The 18111-nt window shown below is 43.6% G+C and overlaps 1 protein-coding gene across 1 annotated transcript in view; it reads left to right on the top strand.

Moving 5' to 3' along the window:
- The window catches only part of cdh16 (cadherin 16, KSP-cadherin), a 53965-nt gene that overhangs the window by 18546 nt on the left and 17308 nt on the right, over positions 1-18111 (top strand). The window contains exons 7-11 of the mRNA XM_072671571.1: positions 1154-1279; positions 2240-2390; positions 2543-2755; positions 4115-4191; positions 11239-11430. Of these exons, the coding sequence (XP_072527672.1) occupies positions 1154-1279; positions 2240-2390; positions 2543-2755; positions 4115-4191; positions 11239-11430 (759 nt within the window). The remainder of the gene's footprint in view (positions 1-1153; positions 1280-2239; positions 2391-2542; positions 2756-4114; positions 4192-11238; positions 11431-18111) is intronic.

Genomic DNA, 18111 nt, shown 5'->3' with positions numbered 1-18111 from the left:
GCAAAGGCCCACTGTCCGCTCACTAGTGTGTGTGTTTATGTGTGTGTTAGCTGCATGGGTGGGTTAAAGGCAGTCTTGTTCAAGAGCTCTAACCGCTGAGTCACCAAAAAAAGTTTTCCTTGATTTGGAAGAACCATTAATGTATCCAGCTGAGCTTCACACAGTTGCTCCAGTCTCTGACCAGTGGTCCATGTTTTCACAAGTTGGTGTGTGTAAGTGTGAGTATGTGTTTATGTGTCAGATCCTTGACAGAAGGATGCCAGCCATCTTCCTTCTTGTGAAATAAACATACTTGCAATGCAAAATCTCACTGCTCTACTGTCCAAGCCACTCAGCTGTCACGTGTGCTTCCCCTTCAGGTCCAAATGGCCCCATTTGCCCCAAATGACCTCAGCCACTGCCTCTAATCCACTGTACCAGTCGTTCATAGCAATGCAATCTATGCTGGAGAAAGTATTGGGACACCTGTTTATTCATTGTTCTTTCTGAAATGAAGGGTATTAAAATGAGTTCATCCAGCTTCTGTTGAAGTGACTGTCTCTACTGTCCAGGGAAGAAGAAGGCTTTCTACTAGACTCTGAGGTCAGGATGTTGGATCATCACCATCCTACCTCATCCCCAACTCCCCAACTCATCCCAAAAGTACTGGATGGAGCTCCACCATCCATCATTCCAGAGAACACAGTTCTTCCACTGCTCCACAGCTCAATGCTGGGGGGCTTTATACCCCTCCTCTAGCCCACACCTGGCATTAGGCAGCATGGTGCCAATAGGTTCATGCTTATCTGCTCCTCCAGAGAGTCCTAATGTATTGGCAGTACTTCTTCTCTACAGGGACTAGACAAGCTGTATGTGTGCACTGGCGCATCTGTGTCAGCAGTGGTTTTGCCCAACAGCAACAATATTCTGTATCCAGCGCCCCCTCCAGGATGACAAGTGTAGGATGCATAAGACCATGTCTGTGTGTGTGTGTGTAGATCAGTGTACCAGAGACTCTAGAGTCTAATCCTTATCTGATGGGAGCTGTGCTATCGTTAAGTCAAGGAGATAACCATGCGTAACCATGATGCATATGACTTATGTATGCAGTATATGCAGTGTATGCAGTATATGTGTGATAAATGTGTGTGTGTGTGTGTGTGCTTCTCCACAGGTGAAGTGGAGTGGGAGTCCAGTAGAGTATAGTCTGGAGGGAGAGTTTCCCGAGATGCTCTTCACCATCAGCAGAGAAGGAGTCATCTATCTCAATGCTCCACTGGACAGAGAAACGCAGGACCAGGTATGTAATGCACACACACTCATTCTTAGGAAACTATAGTAAGTATGTACTCTTTAGAGTGTGTATTCCCAGCCGCCCAGCAGCACTCTGACTCTCCAGTGTCCTCCTCTTCAAATTCAGCAGAACTAATCCAGGGCAAACACATGATCTGAGTGTGTAAACCACATAAATCAGCCGTGTTATTGTGGAACAGCTCACTCCTTCAGTCACGCCTAAAAGTCCCTGTGCTCGAGCAGCACATCTTTTCCACATCAGCAGCCTTTAGCACAGTAACTGGTGTATTCCTCATTGTTTATATCCTATAAAGTGATACAGCAAGGCCAAACTGGAGTACGGTCTGGGAAGACAATTAAAATAGCACATACACTAAAAATAAAAAAGTATTGGGACACCTGGACACCTTCATTGATGCTTCTGAAATCAAGGGTATTAAAAAGAGCTGATCTGCTTTTGTTTGAGTAACTGTCTCTACTGACAGAAGAAGGCTTTCTGCTAGATTTTGGAGAAGCATTGCTGTGAGGGTTTGATTGCATTCAGCGACAAGAGCAGTAGTAAGGTCAGGATGTTGGATGAAGATCACCACCCCACCTCATCATCCCCAACTCCCCAACTCATCCCAAAAGTACTGGATGGAGCTCCACCATCATTCCAGAGAGCACAGTTCTTCCACTGCTCCACAGCTCAATGCTGGGGGTCTTTATACCCCTCTATAGCCCACGCCTGGCATTATTAGTAGCTGGATGAAAATAATTAGAAGGGGTGTCCACAAACATTTGGACATATAGTGTACTATTGACTTCCTCAAAGCACAGACTCCACAGCACCTGGTGCTAAGACGTCAGTGGCAGATCCTTTAAGTCCTGTGGGTTGGGAGGTGAGAGACCTCCATGAGGTCAGTAGACGCAGGAGACCTTCACTGCCCTCTCTCACTGGCCTCCACACTCTCTCTCTCTCCTTCAGTTCCACATCAGCATTGTGGCCGAGCGACCGGACGGCAGGGAGATTGCCAAGCCTGTAGAGCTGAGGGTCATGGTGGGAGACGCCAATGACAACAGGCCCACCTTCCCTCAGATGCAGTACCACACTGTGGTCAAGGAACTCGCAACGAAAGGTCTGTACACAGCACTCACACATTCAGCCCCATCTGACCAGAGCTCGGGCTACTACACATTAATATGACTGTACAGCTGCAGTGCTTCTGCTGAACTGACCCTTGGTTTCTATTATGAATGCTTAAATGCTTGAGTTTGCTCTGTCCAACAGGAACTGAAATTCTCACGGTCCAGGCAGCAGACAACGATGACCCCAAAACGGATAATGTGAGGATTTTTTACCGGCTGGCAGGACAGGTGCCCGAGAGCCCCCGCAATCTGTTCCGCGTGGACCGAGACTCAGGGGTCATCACTGTGCAGGCGGACAGCATGGAGGGCACAGCTCCACAGTACACTCTCACCATCACCGCAGAGGACGCTAAAGGTTGTGCAGCATAATATCTTATCATAATATCTATTATGTACATGTTTAAGTACCTATGTGTAATAATAATACGTAGATAGAGAGCTATCTCATATGTATTTCACTATATGTCCAAATATTTGTGGACACCTCTTCTAACGAAGGCATTCAGCTACTTTAAATTGTACCCATTCCTGACACATACTTTGCCTAGTCCCTGTACAGAAGATGTACTGCCAATAGAATAGGACTCCCTGCAGCAGATAAACAACATGCTGCCTAATGCCAGGCGTGGGCTAGAGGGGTATAAAGCCCCCCAGCATTGAGGAGCTGTGGAGCAGTGGAAGAACTGTGTTATCTGGAATGATGGTGGTGAAGCTCCATCCGTTATTTTGGGATGAGTTGGGGATGATGAGGTGGGGTGGTGATCATCTAACATCCTGACCTCACTAACAAACACCCTTGTTGCTGAATGCAATCAAATCCTCACAGCAATGCTCCTCCTAAATCTAGTAGAAAGCCTTCTTCCCGGGACAGTAGAGACAGTTACTCCAACAAAAGCAGGATCAGCTCTTCTTAATACATTATATTTAATTTGGAAAGAAACAATGATTGAGCACTGTCCAAATACTTTTGTCAATATAGTGTGTATATATATATATATATATATATATATATATATATATATATATGTAAGCATATATTTAATACCAATATGTTTAATATATAGTTCACGCATTTAATATAATAATTAATTTCCAATGGGTGTCCTACAAAGTCAGGACAGTTTTCTCTATGAAAACACACACACACACACACACACACAGTCACAGATAGCAATAAACACATGTCTAGATAACTCAACATCGCCTCCTCTTTCAATACCTTCTGCTTGAATGTGGAAAGACTGGAGCAAAGATCAGTCCAGATGTTCATATTTTCCCATGAACTGAATTTGACCTTAGGTTTTTTGGCGTCCGTCTCAGATCATGCTAAATATCACACACACAGGAAGTGACACAGTGTTTACAAGGAACGGTGCACCCAGCTGTCCGTGATGTCGGGTTTTTTACTGTACTGTACAGTGGGTTTTCTTCTTCCCATTTTTCAGTCTTTTAGTCTCACACACACACACACACTGGTTTTCGGAGTGTGTGGTCTGGCTGATTGGCATTGTACTGTCAGTGCGTGAAATGTGAGATGTGTCATATCAAATGTGTCATTTGAAGTGTGGTCAGGATGGTCAGGACGTGATATCATTTGATGCATCATCACAATGATTGTCGTTTTCATGCTGTGCTGTTTGTTATTAGGTGTTACTGATGAACAGGGCTGTTTTGTGAAGAACTGATGGCATCCTTTGTCTGCCTCTTTCTGCAGGACTGAATAGCTCATGCACTGTGATCGTCAAAGTTCTGGATGAAAACAACAACCCGCCAGTTTTCTCCCAACATGAGGTAGGTTTGGTGTGTGTGTGTATATATATGTATATATACTCAGATAAAATGTATCTACTATACAGCAACTTTACAGTTCCTCATCTTTACTTTAGTCAATGTAAAAAAAGATCTTATTACAGGTCATTTTGGAGCATTTGTATTCATCTATTCATCATGAATGTAATCAGTGTAATTATGTGATAGCGAGGATATCTGGAGTCATTATCATTAATAAAGGCCCCATTTTTTAATGTGAAGCCAAAAATGCTCCCACATTAAAAATATTAGTGTTTAATGTGAATAGGTCAAATGTGACAGTGACTATATCTATATCTATATACAGTATATATATATATATATATATATATATATATATATATATATATATATATACACACTGTATATATAAATATATGTATATATGGTGTCTCTATATATATATCTACATATTGGTGTCCCTATATATATATAGGGACACCAACTCATTCATTGTTTCTTCCAAAATCAAGGGTATTAAAAATAGAAGTAGTAGTAGTAGAAGACTTTTCACTAGATTTTGAAGCATTGCTGTGAGGATTTGATTGAGAGCCTGACAAGAGCAATAATGAGGTTATGTTGAATGACTATAGGCACTGTAGCGTGTGCATTTGCACATCTGTGTCAGCAAAGGGTGCAACTTAAAGTAGCTGATTGCATTCATTAGAATTAGAATGGGTGTCCACAAACATTTGGACATATATAATACGTTCAAATCTATTGTTATAGATGTGTGTGTGTGTGTGTGTGTGTGTGTGTGTGCTGCAATGCATGTTTTACATAGTCTTGTGTTTTTTGGGGCTTCATTACAATTCTATAGCGTTGGTGTGTGTGTGTGTGTGTGTGTGTGTGTGTGTGTGTTTGAATATGTAGATGTTTCTATGCTCTGTAGCTGATGTGTGTTTAAAGGTGTATTAAGGTTTCCTGGTGTGTGTATGTGAGTTCGTCTTGTTCGAACAGGCATATGTGTGTGTGTGTGTGTGTGTGTGTTGGGGGGGGGGGAGTCACTGATTTGATTTGCTGAGTGAAGTAAAGAGCTTTTAGGGGACTGTTTTAATCGGAGGCTTGCAGGAATGGAACAATATTCCGCAGCGCTTTTCAGCTCCCAGCGCTCTGATTGGACAGTGTTTTTCAACGCTAATCAGATCAAGCTCTCAGAAGCAAATTAATGCCAACTCATTAAAGTCCTTTCTCTGGATGACAGTCAACTCTGCGCACAGGCTAATTGCCCTCCATTTCCAAAGGTACAAAAGTGTGCGACAATGACTACAAATAAAACCACTGTTCCTTTTTACCTTTGTGTCCTGCTGTGTCATGACTGTCATTCCCATAATCAGGACCATGACACAATCAGAATGACACAGCTGCGCAATTACCACCCTTGACGTTGACGGTAACGTCAGCCCGTCTCTAGAGTCTTTGCAAGTCAGGCACTTTAACCCCTAGTAGGATTGTTTGGTCCCACATTATGTTAAATATCTCTGATAACTGTGTAGTTACACCTGTAATAGCAGTGTAACTACTGGTGTTGTTTTCACTGTTACAGAAGGATTACAGTGGTACAGCTTATTGTAGTAAGAATTTACCCACCTATGTGGTTATGTTTACATAGGATGTACTACTGTAATACAGCTGTAACAGTGAGTATGCCACTGGTTCAAACAGCTTCTGCTTTGAGCTAGAAGGCCAGACCCCCAGTTCAGGCTGCTTCTGCGTTCAGCTAGAAGACCAGACCCCCAGTTCAGACAGCTTCTGCGTTCAGCTAGAAGACCAGACCCCCAGTTCAGACAGCTTCTGCTTTCAGCTAGAAGACCAGACCCCCAGTTCAGACAGCTTCTGCTTTCAGCTAGAAGACCAGACCCCCAGTTCAGGCAGCTTCTGCTTTCAGCTAGAAGACCAGACCCCCAGTTCAGGCAGCTTCTGCTTTCAGCTAGAAGACCAGACCCCCAGTTCAGGCAGCTTCTGCTTTCAGCTAGAAGACCAGACCCCCAGTTCAGGCTGCTTCTGCGTTCAGCTAGAAGACCAGACCCCCAGTTCAGGCAGCTTCTGCTTTCAGCTAGAAGGCCAGACCCCCAGTTCAGGCAGCTTCTGCTTTCAGCTAGAAGGCCAGTCCCCAGTTCATGCTGCTTCTGCTTTCAGCTAGAAGGCCAGTCCCCAGTTCAGGCTGCTTCTGCGTTCAGCTAGAAGACCAGACCCCCAGTTCAGGCCGCTTCTGCTTTGAGCTAGAAGACCAGACCCCCAGTTCAGGCTGCTTCTGCGTTCAGCTAGAAGACCAGACCCCCAGTTCAGGCTGCTTCTGCTGTGAGCTAGAAGGCCAGACCCCCAGTTCAGGCAGCTTCTGCTTTCAGCTAGAAGGCCAGTCCCCAGTTCAGGCTGCTTCTGCGTTCAGCTAGAAGACCAGACCCCCAGTTCAGGCTGCTTCTGCTTTGAGCTAGAAGACCAGACCCCCAGTTCAGGCTGCTTCTGCTTTGAGCTAGAAGACCAGACCCCCAGTTCAGGCTGCTTCTGCTTTGAGCTAGAAGACCAGACCCCCAGTTCGGGCAGCTTCTGCTTTGAGCTAGAAGGCCAGAACACCCCTCTGATAAGTAGAGCCCAGACTGAGAGATATGACAGAGTTAAAGGGAGGAGATGGAGTGGTGATGGGGTGTGAAAACTTCATCATGGAAAACAAAAGCAGACATAAGAATTTATAGGACATGAGATTGTGAGGAGAGGGGCTTCAGTCATGTTCTTCCTCCCAAAATTCACTTTCAATTTCATAACTCCACTGAGAGCTTGTGGGACTGTGAGAAGAAGAAACACCAACCACTACTGGAGGTGTGAGGACAGCAGTGAAGAATGTGTGGGAAGGAGGTTATATAGAACAGTTAAAAAAAACATGAACATATGACAAGGTGGTGTGAGGTAGTCATCAGGGCCAGAGGAGGACCTACACAGCCGTGATACACACTCTAAGCAGTCCGGGTTTCTGCTAATGATATATATAGTGTGTATGAGTTATCATTAGCAAAAAAATGGATTAAATAAGGTTATATTAAAAAAAATTATTTATTACTATTAGTATTTGTTTTACTAAATGATGTAATAACCTGGCAACCCTCAACTTAAACAGTGATTGAGCTTGGAAAATAGTCAAATAGACATGAATTACCTGACAAGTGTATCGTACTGGCTACTGTAAGTGCAGACGCAAATGGGCTAACCTCATTTCAAGCATGGAGCTCATTCATCTGCTCAGGTTTCTATGCAACTATTTAGCCCAAGCTACAGTAAGGAGCAGCACATTCTTCCACATCCCTTCACCCAGGATGTCCCTCACTGCCTCCTGCCTCCTTTTACGTAACATAAGTGAGGGAAATCCTCTTTGCGTGTGCTGCTGCTATGACATGGGGGATGTGGCATGTGTCTTGTCCTGAGGTGGTCTTCTATAAAAGGCCTCTTTTTCTTCCCCGTCTTCTCAGCAGCCTGTTATGGATGCTATATGGGCCACGGTTATGCAAAGGAGCTTCAGGCACCCCTCTGATGTCACTAACCTAATGTGAAGATGTGATGCGTCTTGGCTATAGAACGATGGCTGGGCTTTCAAATGGGGTCACGCAGAGCAGGGAAAGTAATGAGGGATGCGGAATGAGGGACGATGAGAGACGCTGGGATGGGAGGGGGTTGTAGGAGGGCTCCAGACATCACTAAAGACACTAAAAAATGTAGCTTTATTTTTGATGATTTTCAGATTTTGATATACTATGCATCTGGCAGTCTTTTACATTGTGTCCAATTGTCATGATGAACAGACCAATAGAAACACTCCAAAATGACCAGGATTTTTTTTTTACATTGATTTCCATTAAAAAACATTAAAATTGTAATTTCGTAGATATGAGATTTATGTGTGACAGCGATGATATATGGATTTTCAAATTCCTCATGACATATTTTCAGTTTATTAGTCAAGCAACCCTCTTGCTTCTATTTTTTTCTGGAGTGCTTTCTGGAAAATCCCCCTCCATGAGCACACCCACGCAGTGTGAATAATACAGGAGCTGGGAGCAGTACGTGGGTGCGGGAGGCTGTCTTTAAGACGAAGGAAGGCAAACAAACCTAAAAAATAACTAAATACAATAAAGAGGGGAAAAGGCCCGCTATATGGGTACGCCTCAGCGCAGTATATTTAGACCCTGTTTGAAGGATGATGAAGGCGGAGACAGGGAGACGTGTGCTGCTTTGTATTCACAAAAACACCCATAAAGTGCTGAACGCTGGATGCAAGCCAGAAGGAAGATGCATAGGCGCTGTCACTGCGCATTTCCCCTGCTGCAGACAATGAGGCTGAGCGCTACTCTGAGACCAGGCCAAAATCGGCAAGATGGATGGCGTCTGAGTCTGAGCTAATGCACTTAGACACTCCAAAACAGGTGCTGGCAGCGAGTCATGGACACAGAACACATACCTGCATACCTTAAAGCGACAAAGCCAAAAGAATTAAATATATAGAAGCTCAGAATTTCCAGGCCTCCTTATTCATGCCTTTGGGTTTAGAACAGGACGTCAGTGGTTGGTGTGGCGCTATGGATAACACAATGTGGGAGACTGGGGTTTGATTCCCGGTCTGGGTGACTGTGCTGTGCTACACCAATAAGAGTCCTTGGGCAAGACTCCTAACACTACATTGGCCCTCCTGTGTAATTCGAGTAACCTTGATAAGAGTATCAGCTAAAAGCCATAAATGTAATGTAATGTAAAGAAAAGCTCCGGCAGGTGTAATGTGTAGGTGTCCCAATACTTTTGTCCCTTAGTCTCATAGCTCCAGTGCTAAACTGAAGAAGCAGGCACTATAAAAGTCATGACTGATGCATTATTGTGGTGAAGAGGGGCGAGTTTGTGTGTGTGGTGAAAAGAAGATGGCCGCATCACATGGCCTGACTGTACTGACAGTAGAGTCGTGATCATGTAAGCGATCCAAGCTGCAACTTCCTGCCTCTGCCACGGTGCCCTCAAGCACAGCACTTAACTGTGACCGTCCCAGGAATTGGCCAAGACTTGCAAGATGGGTGCAGCTGGAGCTAATGCACTCAGGGCACCCAAAAACAGCTGCTAGCATTGAATTATGAACACGTACACCTAGACGTTGGCCTTCCGAACTGTAGAGGCGTGTTTTTGAGCTGTAAACATCCTGCCTCTGCCACGATGCCCCCAAACAAAGCTCTTAAGTGCACGTTTTCTAGGCGGTGACTTTGGTGGTAATGGACTATTGTGAGTTGCTTTGGGCTAAATCTCATCCAGCTGTTATTTTGAGATGTTTGTTGAAGTTGAAGCTCCCTCTCTCTCTCTCATTCTCTCGCACATATCATAAGGTGGAAAAAACTCTTGAGCAGGTTGTGATGGTGTGGCCATGTGAGTGTTTGGTGGGGGAGTGGTGTGTGAGTGTTGACAGCGCTTGGCGGGCCTGATCAGAGGCTCTGTACGAAAAGCTGATTACCGCTCTTCCAAACACACTGATACGGCCTGAGAGAGGCTAACACTGCAGAAAACAACAGCTTATTAATACACACAATGCATCGGAAAGACCCACAGCAAAGGCATTTAGCCACGCTATCAGGACAAAAGTATTGGGACTCCTCCACATTACACCTACAGGAGCTTGTATGACACTCCATTCTAAACCCATAGGCTGTATTAATATGGAGCCGGTCCTCCTTTACTCTAAGCTCTACCAGCAGCAGCAGCAGGTCTGGAGCTCTGCTGCAGTTACTGAGTCAGTTGGAGGTTTTTCTGCACTCTGCTCTGAGCTCAGCACTCGGCCCTGACCCCGCTCTGTAACTTTACGTGGTCTGACAGACACTCGGTGGCTGAGCTGCTCTCTGTGAGCTGTTCCTCCTAAACTCTTCCACTGTTCAATAATAACACCACTCACAGCTGATGGAGGAAGATCTAGGAGGGAAGGTCTAAATTTCACCAGCTGACTTGTTGTTGTTGGTGCAGCGGTGTCTCCTATTACATACAGAACCACGCTGGAGCTCAGTGAGCTCTTTAGAACCCACTCTTTTACTAATGTGTGGAAGAAAGGCAGACTGCATGGCTAGGGGCTTGATTTTATACCCCTGTGGCTGAATGGGACTGAATCAGACAGCTTAATCATTCAATGATTTATAGGTGTCCCAATACTTTCGTCCGAACTAGTGAATTGAACATTATCTGGCTTGTTGTCTCATGTGAAATTGGGGCTGTGCATTAGAGTTTATTCTCAGTAATTTAGAGCATTTCTATTGGTCCAATCATCCAGGAATATCTACACAGTGTACAGAAGCAGCTACAGGGTTCAAACTATGGAGAAAGCTAAAAACAGACAAAAATGGAGATACGTGGTTTTCTTTGGACAGCAGTGATATACTTTTTGTCTATGAGTTGCCGAATGATATTAAAGCTCACATATGTGTGTGTGTAATGTCTGTCTGTGTGTGTGTGTGGGGAGGGGGTTGGGGGGGTCATGCACGTGAGTGTCTATATCTAGGTTTTTGTGCAAATGTGTTCAGCCCCTGGTAACAAAAGTAATTAACTTGGTGCCCGTCTCTGAGGATGCAGCTCTGACGCAGAGCCCTGAGTGACAGAAGCGATTCGCTTTGATTTAAGCTGAAATATTTTACATTAGTCACATCCTTTTACCTTCTTATCTGTCTCACTCACCTTTTCCCTCTCTCCTCCTTTGTCTCTTTCCCTCCCATTATCTACACTCCTTCATCTCTGCCTCCATCCCTCCTGCAAGTTGTCATCCTCATCCTCCTACTCATCATCATCCTCATTCAGCTGCTATGCATTTATCATGCTTTTCTTATCATACCTCTCTCTCTCTCACTTTCTCTCTCTCTCTCTGTTTTTCTCCCTCCACCTCCTTCTCCTCCTTCAGATTCAGAGCCTGTATTGGTCTAAATTGTAATGAATGTATTAAAATTGATGATAATATTGATATTAATAAAAATGGTAAAATACATCTCTTATAAATCTCATCTCTGTCCATTTTAATTTCTCTCTCAGTATGGGCCTTTTCACTTGGCGGAGGATGCTGCTGTGGGTGCCACGGTAACGGCTGTAGCAGCGTGGGATGCAGACGAATGGGGCGGAGACAACTGGGTGGTGGATTATAGGCTGGAGTCCGGCAATGAGGAGGAAGTGTTCACCCTGGTGACGGATAGACAGACCAATGAAGTTTCCCTGGTCCTAGATAAGGTATTTATTCTGTCCCCTCATTGGCTGACGGCCTTTCTGATTTTACATATATATTATAGTAGTGGTTGAATAGCATAGAGGATAACACTACTACCCGATACAAACAGAGGTTTGAGTGGTCTTTTTTTCCCCATCCTCCACCAAAACAGCTCTGACCCATTGAAGAATGTTCTCCACAGCTAGACCTCTGAGTTGGTATCTAGCACAGGGATGTTAGCAGCAGATCCTTTACTTTCTGGGGCCTCCATGAGCACCAGTGAGCTTTGGGCGTCCATAACCCTGTCATAAATTTACTGGTTGTGCTTAGGTTCTGACCACTGCGTACTGGTCACTAACACCCCATAAGACCTGTCGGATGTTTTGGAGATGTTCTGACCCTTCAGTCATCTAGAACTTCACAGCCTGCCCATTTTTCCATCTTCAACATCTCCATCACCTTCAAGAACTGACTGTTGACTTGTTACCTACGATATCCATCCCTTTTCAGGAGCTACTGGAACCAGATCATTAATGATATTCACTTTACCTGGTTTTAATGTTATGGCTTATCACCAAAACTGCAAACACATATCTATGGTAGAAGATCCCTTTTTCCAGCCACTGGAGACATGCAATAGGGGTCATAAGGGTGTGTTTATGGAGGCAGCAGTGTGTTGTAAGTAAAGACTAGCCTGTCATACACACACATGCACACACACACACACACCAGACCAGAAAAAGATGAGATTTTTTGGGCTTGTGGCTTATACATAGGCCCTTGCATTACCTCCACCTTCCCCAGTGAACCTGGGCCTTCAGTGAACCCATCCTGCAAGCCACGCTCACCAGGAGAGCTCAGTAATCCCGGCCAAATTTCAGCCTGGCTTCAGATCAAGACTGGGTTGTGACCAGGCAGTGGACAGGCAGTGCTAGGCTTTAGACAAGAGAGAGAGAGAGAGAGAGAGAGAGAGAGAGATAGAGGGCGAACGAGAGAGTGTTCTTGTTCTTTCCTAGGTGCAGAACATTCAAGCCTTGACCTCCATACAGCTAATACACAGTGAACTTTCCATCATTAGTGTTTCCTATCTTTATTACCTGATGCTGTTTATAGTCCATGAGAACATGTGGGGACCATAAAGAACCTACTTTGAATCAATGGACACTTTACACATTGAGTTATTTTGTGAAATTGATGTCTAAGCTGTAAAAAAATGCAAAGTCAGGCCAATTTAAACTGATGCAGTAACTGATTCAGAGCGTTTATTGAGTTAACCCAACTTAGTTTAGTCTAAAGTCTAAATTTTTTACTTCTGCAAACCAGTTTGGTCAACAGTACGCATTAATTCCAGCCTCATTAATATCAGTAGATGAGCTGCAGCTAACTGCCTGCTAATCCAGACTCAGGAGATCATACATTCAAATCCCTTCACAGCCCTCCATGGTCAGGAGTCTGAGAATAGAAAGGCCTCCCCTATTCTATGTGAAAGGGGGGGGGGGTGTTCTAACCTGCAGATGGGAATAAACAGTAAACAGATTGAGGGGGCGGAGCCACAAATGAAACGAAATCTTACACAGTATTTAATCAGATTTCAGCTGTTGCTCATTTACTAATGTTTTTAAAGCTCAATGTAAAATGCATTGCTGAGTGAACTGAGATGGAGAAGTAAAAAATGAGAGTTTGGAGAAGACTAAAGTCTAAACTGAGTGGAGTTAACTCACTAAACGCTCTGTGATCAGTTACTGCATAATTTCAAGCTGGATTGACTGTAAGTGTTTTACAGTGCAGCTCCTCTCAAGGTTCCTTCCTGCTGCTTAGCCAAATTGAGTAATTGTATTGTGCTCTGAATGCAGAGGAACTAATTGCAGTGCTTGTGGTTCTGGCTGTGAGCGGCCTTAGCTGGATACGCCACTGTGTTCGGCGTTTCTCTGCTCTCCAGGAAAACCACTACTCCAGATAAACAACGGTGACAAATGGAATTTGCCGCTGCCTCCAAGCTTGTCAGAGCGGAGCCGTGATGGAGATACAGTTGTCAGGACAGGAAAGCAATGTTTTTGTTTCAAATCTTATGAGAGGATTGAGCGGATTTGAGCCAAGCAGGGGGGCAGGTGTGGTGAATGCACTCAATCATTTTAAGCTGAACATGCAAAGTATTGCACATACACACACACACACTCATATACACACTAGTTTGTATTCCTGTCGTTGTGGGGTACTGCAGTATCTTTATGTGTGACTATAGTGGAAAGCTGTTGGACTCTGCAGGGGTTCTTAACCCCTTAACCCCTTTTAACCCCAAGGCTTATCACACACTACAGTGTATTACTCAGTAACTACAGGGACTTCTGTACAAACTGATGGGGCTGTTCTCTGGTAATAGAAGTTTGGACAGGACACTGGGCTGTTTAGGGGTAAATTTAGTTTTAGTTTTGAATATGATGAGATTAGCAGCAAGCAATAAGCCTATTAAGGCAGCTAGCATATCACCTCTTTCATGCAAAAAACGTCTAAAATCTTCGAAATGTCTAGAAGGAAAAAAACCTCATGGAAGTCAATGTAAAAAGATTTGACTCCAAGTCATTTTGGAGCGTTTCTATTGGTCCATTTATCATAACATTTGGACACAATGTCACAATAAAGAACAACTGGCAGATTGACATTATGGAGAAAAGTGAAAACAGCAACAATCGAGAGACTGTAGTTAGGCTTTTATCCTCATGACCAAGCCTGGGTTCTCTGAGTCAACCATACATAAGGCCTTAAAATCCCTGTTCATCTTTTAACCAGTGAAGTGTCTCCTCCTTAATAATATCTCTGCTAGGATTTATCTTGCGGTGCTCACTAATGCAGTGAAAAAGCTCTTTAAAATTATAAAGTGAGGCTGAATTTGACACGTGTCTAGACTTTGTTGTAATGTGTCTTTGTTTACTAAAACAAAATGTTGCATATAGTCATATCGAGGAAAACCATTATTAACTTTCATATATTTTTATATATTTTATTATAAATGCTTTTATTCCAAGGCATTTTGGAGCATTTCTATTGGTTTGACTTTTGACACAATATAAAGAACATCTGCCAGAGTTAAATTATGTCTCAAACCAAAAATGCCAGGTGTTTGTGTGACAGTGGCTCTATATATTCTAGCATTGGTTCTTAAATTTGATAAACCATTATTGATGCAGGCCAAATGACAAATACCTAACTAAGACTTTTTATGGATGTGAAAAAGGTCAAAATGATAATATAAACATTTGAACAACCTGATACCTCAAATATGATACATGCAATACATAATAACTCAGAATTTGCACCAAAACCTTATCACAGTTATATGACTTTTCATAATAATGTTGCTGTCCAATGAAATGCATATATGTCCAAAATGGCAACTCTACAGAAGAGGTTCTTCGTAACTTTTGATAGAAGTCAATGTTTATTCCGAGTGCTTTTGGAGCATTTCTATTGGTTTGACTTTTGACACAATATGTAGAACATCTGCCAGAGTTAAATTATGTCTCTAATGAAAAATTCCAGGTGCGACAGTGGCTCTATATTCTAGCATGGTTCTTAAATTTGATAAACCATTATTGATGCAGGCCAAATGACAAATACCTAAGACTTTTTATAGATGTGGAAAAAGGTCAAAATGATAAAATAAACATTTGAACAACCTGATACCTCAAATATGATACACACAATACATAATAACTCAGACTTTGCCCCAAAACCGTATCACAGTTAAATGACTTTTCATAATATTGTCGCTGCATGTATTGGACATATATGCAGCAACAATATTATGAAAAGTCATTTAACTGTGATACGGTTTTGGGGCAAAGTCTGAGTTAAAGTCTGAGTCTGAGTTAACGGCAACTCTACAGAAGAAGGAAAATTCTTTGTAACGTTTGATGGAAGTCAATGTTTATTCCAAGTGATTTTGGAGCGTTTCTATAGGTTATGAACTTTTGACACAATATAAAGAACATCTGCCAGACTTAAATTATGTCTCAAATGAAAAATGCCAGGTTTTGTGTGACAGTGGCTCCATATTCTAGCATGGTTCTTAAATTTGATAAACCATTGTTGATGAAGGCCAAATGACAAATACCTCACCAAGACTTTTTATGGATGTGAAAAAGGTCAAAATACACGCAATACATAACAACTCATCTTCATCACTGATCACAGCAGATTTTGCACTTAAACCATATCACAGTTATATGACTTTTCATAATATCTTCGCTGTCCAATGAAATGCATGTATGTCCAAAACGGCAACTCTACAGAAGGCAAATTCTTCGTAACTTTTGATGGAAGTCAATGTTTATTCAGAGTGATTTTGGAGCGTTTCTATTGGTCCATTCATCCAGAAATAATCACACAAGCAGCTACAGGGTTCAAATGAAAGAAAACCAAAACTGGACAAAAATGGAGATACATGCTTTTCACTGGACAGCAGCGATATACAATTCAATCAAACAGTAGTTAGCAGTACATCCATTGCTAAGTAGTACTCACACACATACTACACATACACATATACTAACATATACCACATAATGCTCCAACACTGACTGAAGGTGCTATTATATACACTGATGAGCCATAACATTAATACCACCTGCCTTATATTCGAGTAAGTGCTCATTGTGCTGGCACAGCACATCTGAGTATTGGAAGCATGGACTCCACAAGAACTCTGAAGGTGTCCTGTGGTATCTGGCACCAAGCAGCAGATGAGATGGGACCTCCATGGATTGTAGCCTAAGCTGCCTATGACTCTTTCACTGGTTCATTGGTTGTCCTTTCTTGAACCACTAGGAACTAGACACTAGGAACAAGACCTGCCTGATGTTTTGGAGATGTTCTGACCCATACCAGTTGTCTAGCCATCACAGTTTTCTTACACTTGCACATTTTTCCTGCTTCAACACCTCCATCACCTTCAAGAACGGACTGTTTACTTGCTGTCTAATACATCCTCCCCTTGACAGGAGCCACTGTAGATGAGGATAATCAATCGTTTTCATTTCACCAGTAAGCTTCAGTCATAATTTCATTTGTTTGGCCGTGGAGAAGCATTCGTTCTTTAACAGATGAGTCATTCGGATCTGTACGTTTTGCAGTAATCACAGCATTATTCTCTTAGATGGGATCTGATTACGATGAGGTAAACTGCAGCACTCAGCGGCATCGCCATCATAACAAATTATCATCAAGATAGGTCAACACCTGTGTCGCTTGCATCATTAGTTTAGGAAAGTGTGCACTCAAGCAAAAACTTGAAGAACAAAAAGTTTTTGGACACCTGCTCTAAAAAGCTCAGAGTGGAACAGCCTCTTGGAGGGCTTTACACTAGAACAGGGGTGCAGAGGGACAGCTCCTGGAGGGAGTTCTGGAGGGCCGGAGTCCAGTAAAGTTTGGTAGCTGCCCTACTCAGACAAACCTGATTTAAGTCATCAGTCAAAGTGAGTGTGGACCTGATTGCATTCAGCCACAAGTCGCATTAGTGGGGTCAGGTGCTGACGTTAGACAATTAGTTCTGCCACTCCAGCTCATCCCAAAGGTATTGGTTGGAGCTCTGCCACTCTAGAGAATGCAGTTCCACTTCTCCAAAGCTCAATGACTGGCATGTGCTCATAGCTGCCGCAGAAAGTCTCGTTCTATTAGTGAGTGCTTTTTTTTAACCCCACCCCAGCCCCCGTTTGTAGCTCCCCTTAGCATTAGCAATGCTCCCAACGCTCGTAGGATAAGGACCTAACAGTCACCCACCACCTCTTTTCGAAACTGCCGTTGATGTGACACTGCCGGGCAGCCGACACGCCCGGGGTAGAGTGCCGGACCCCCGACTCCACTGCACCAGCTAACAGACGCCTGTGCCAGCCAACATGAGGGCAGAATGAGGGGAGAGAGCACCATCTACCCACTCGGAGAAAGTACGGCCAGTTGTGCTCTGCCAGACTCACGTCGCTGATGGCACAGCTGCATGGCTCAAGATTTGACCCCCAGGCCACAGTGGGTCATTTATTGCTTTCTTTTTTGGAGATTATAGAAGCCGTGTGCTCAAGTGGATGGTTGCTTGTGTAAGCAGTGGGTTCTTCAGAAAAATACAAAGAAAGGTCTTGTCCAGTCTGTTGGATAAGCTCTGTATGGAGACCTCGTCCAGTCTGGCAAGAAAGATGCGACATGCACTTTCTATTACTTTAAGTAAATTTCTGTTTCCCGTAAAGCAGCGCAGAGCACTCGGTGTTTGGAATACTGTCAGTCAGGTGGAAAAGAGTCGTGAAAGATGTTGTGTGTGCTTCTGGAGATCCGCCTGGCCTTCGTTTGACTGGATGCATCGTCAGAGATGGAATGGAAGCAGTGTGTCACTCAGCTCTCCAACTGTTGGTGATGACACACTTTGTGTGTGTGTGTGTGTGTGTGTGTGTGTGTGTGTGTGTGTGTGTGTGTGTGTGTGGAAAAACAGCTCAGCTGGACTGGTAACAGCCTTCTGGAAAAGCCTGCGTGAACTCAGACCTGCTACTTCTACCGCTCTCAGTCTCCACCACCTTCTCCGAGCTGCCGGTGCTGCTTTACTGGAAACTGGAGAAATCTATGGTTAAACAATAAACTGAATAAACAGAAAGTGCAGGCTGTACCTTTCCTTCCTGACTGGACAAACTTTCCTCATACAAGGAGAGAGACAGACAGAGAAACAG

Source organism: Salminus brasiliensis, chromosome 25 (assembly GCF_030463535.1).
Source record: "Salminus brasiliensis chromosome 25, fSalBra1.hap2, whole genome shotgun sequence".
NCBI lineage: Eukaryota > Metazoa > Chordata > Actinopteri > Characiformes > Bryconidae > Salminus > Salminus brasiliensis.
The sequence above is the reverse complement of the archived record's forward strand: the minus strand, read 5'-3'. Positions and strand labels throughout refer to the sequence as shown.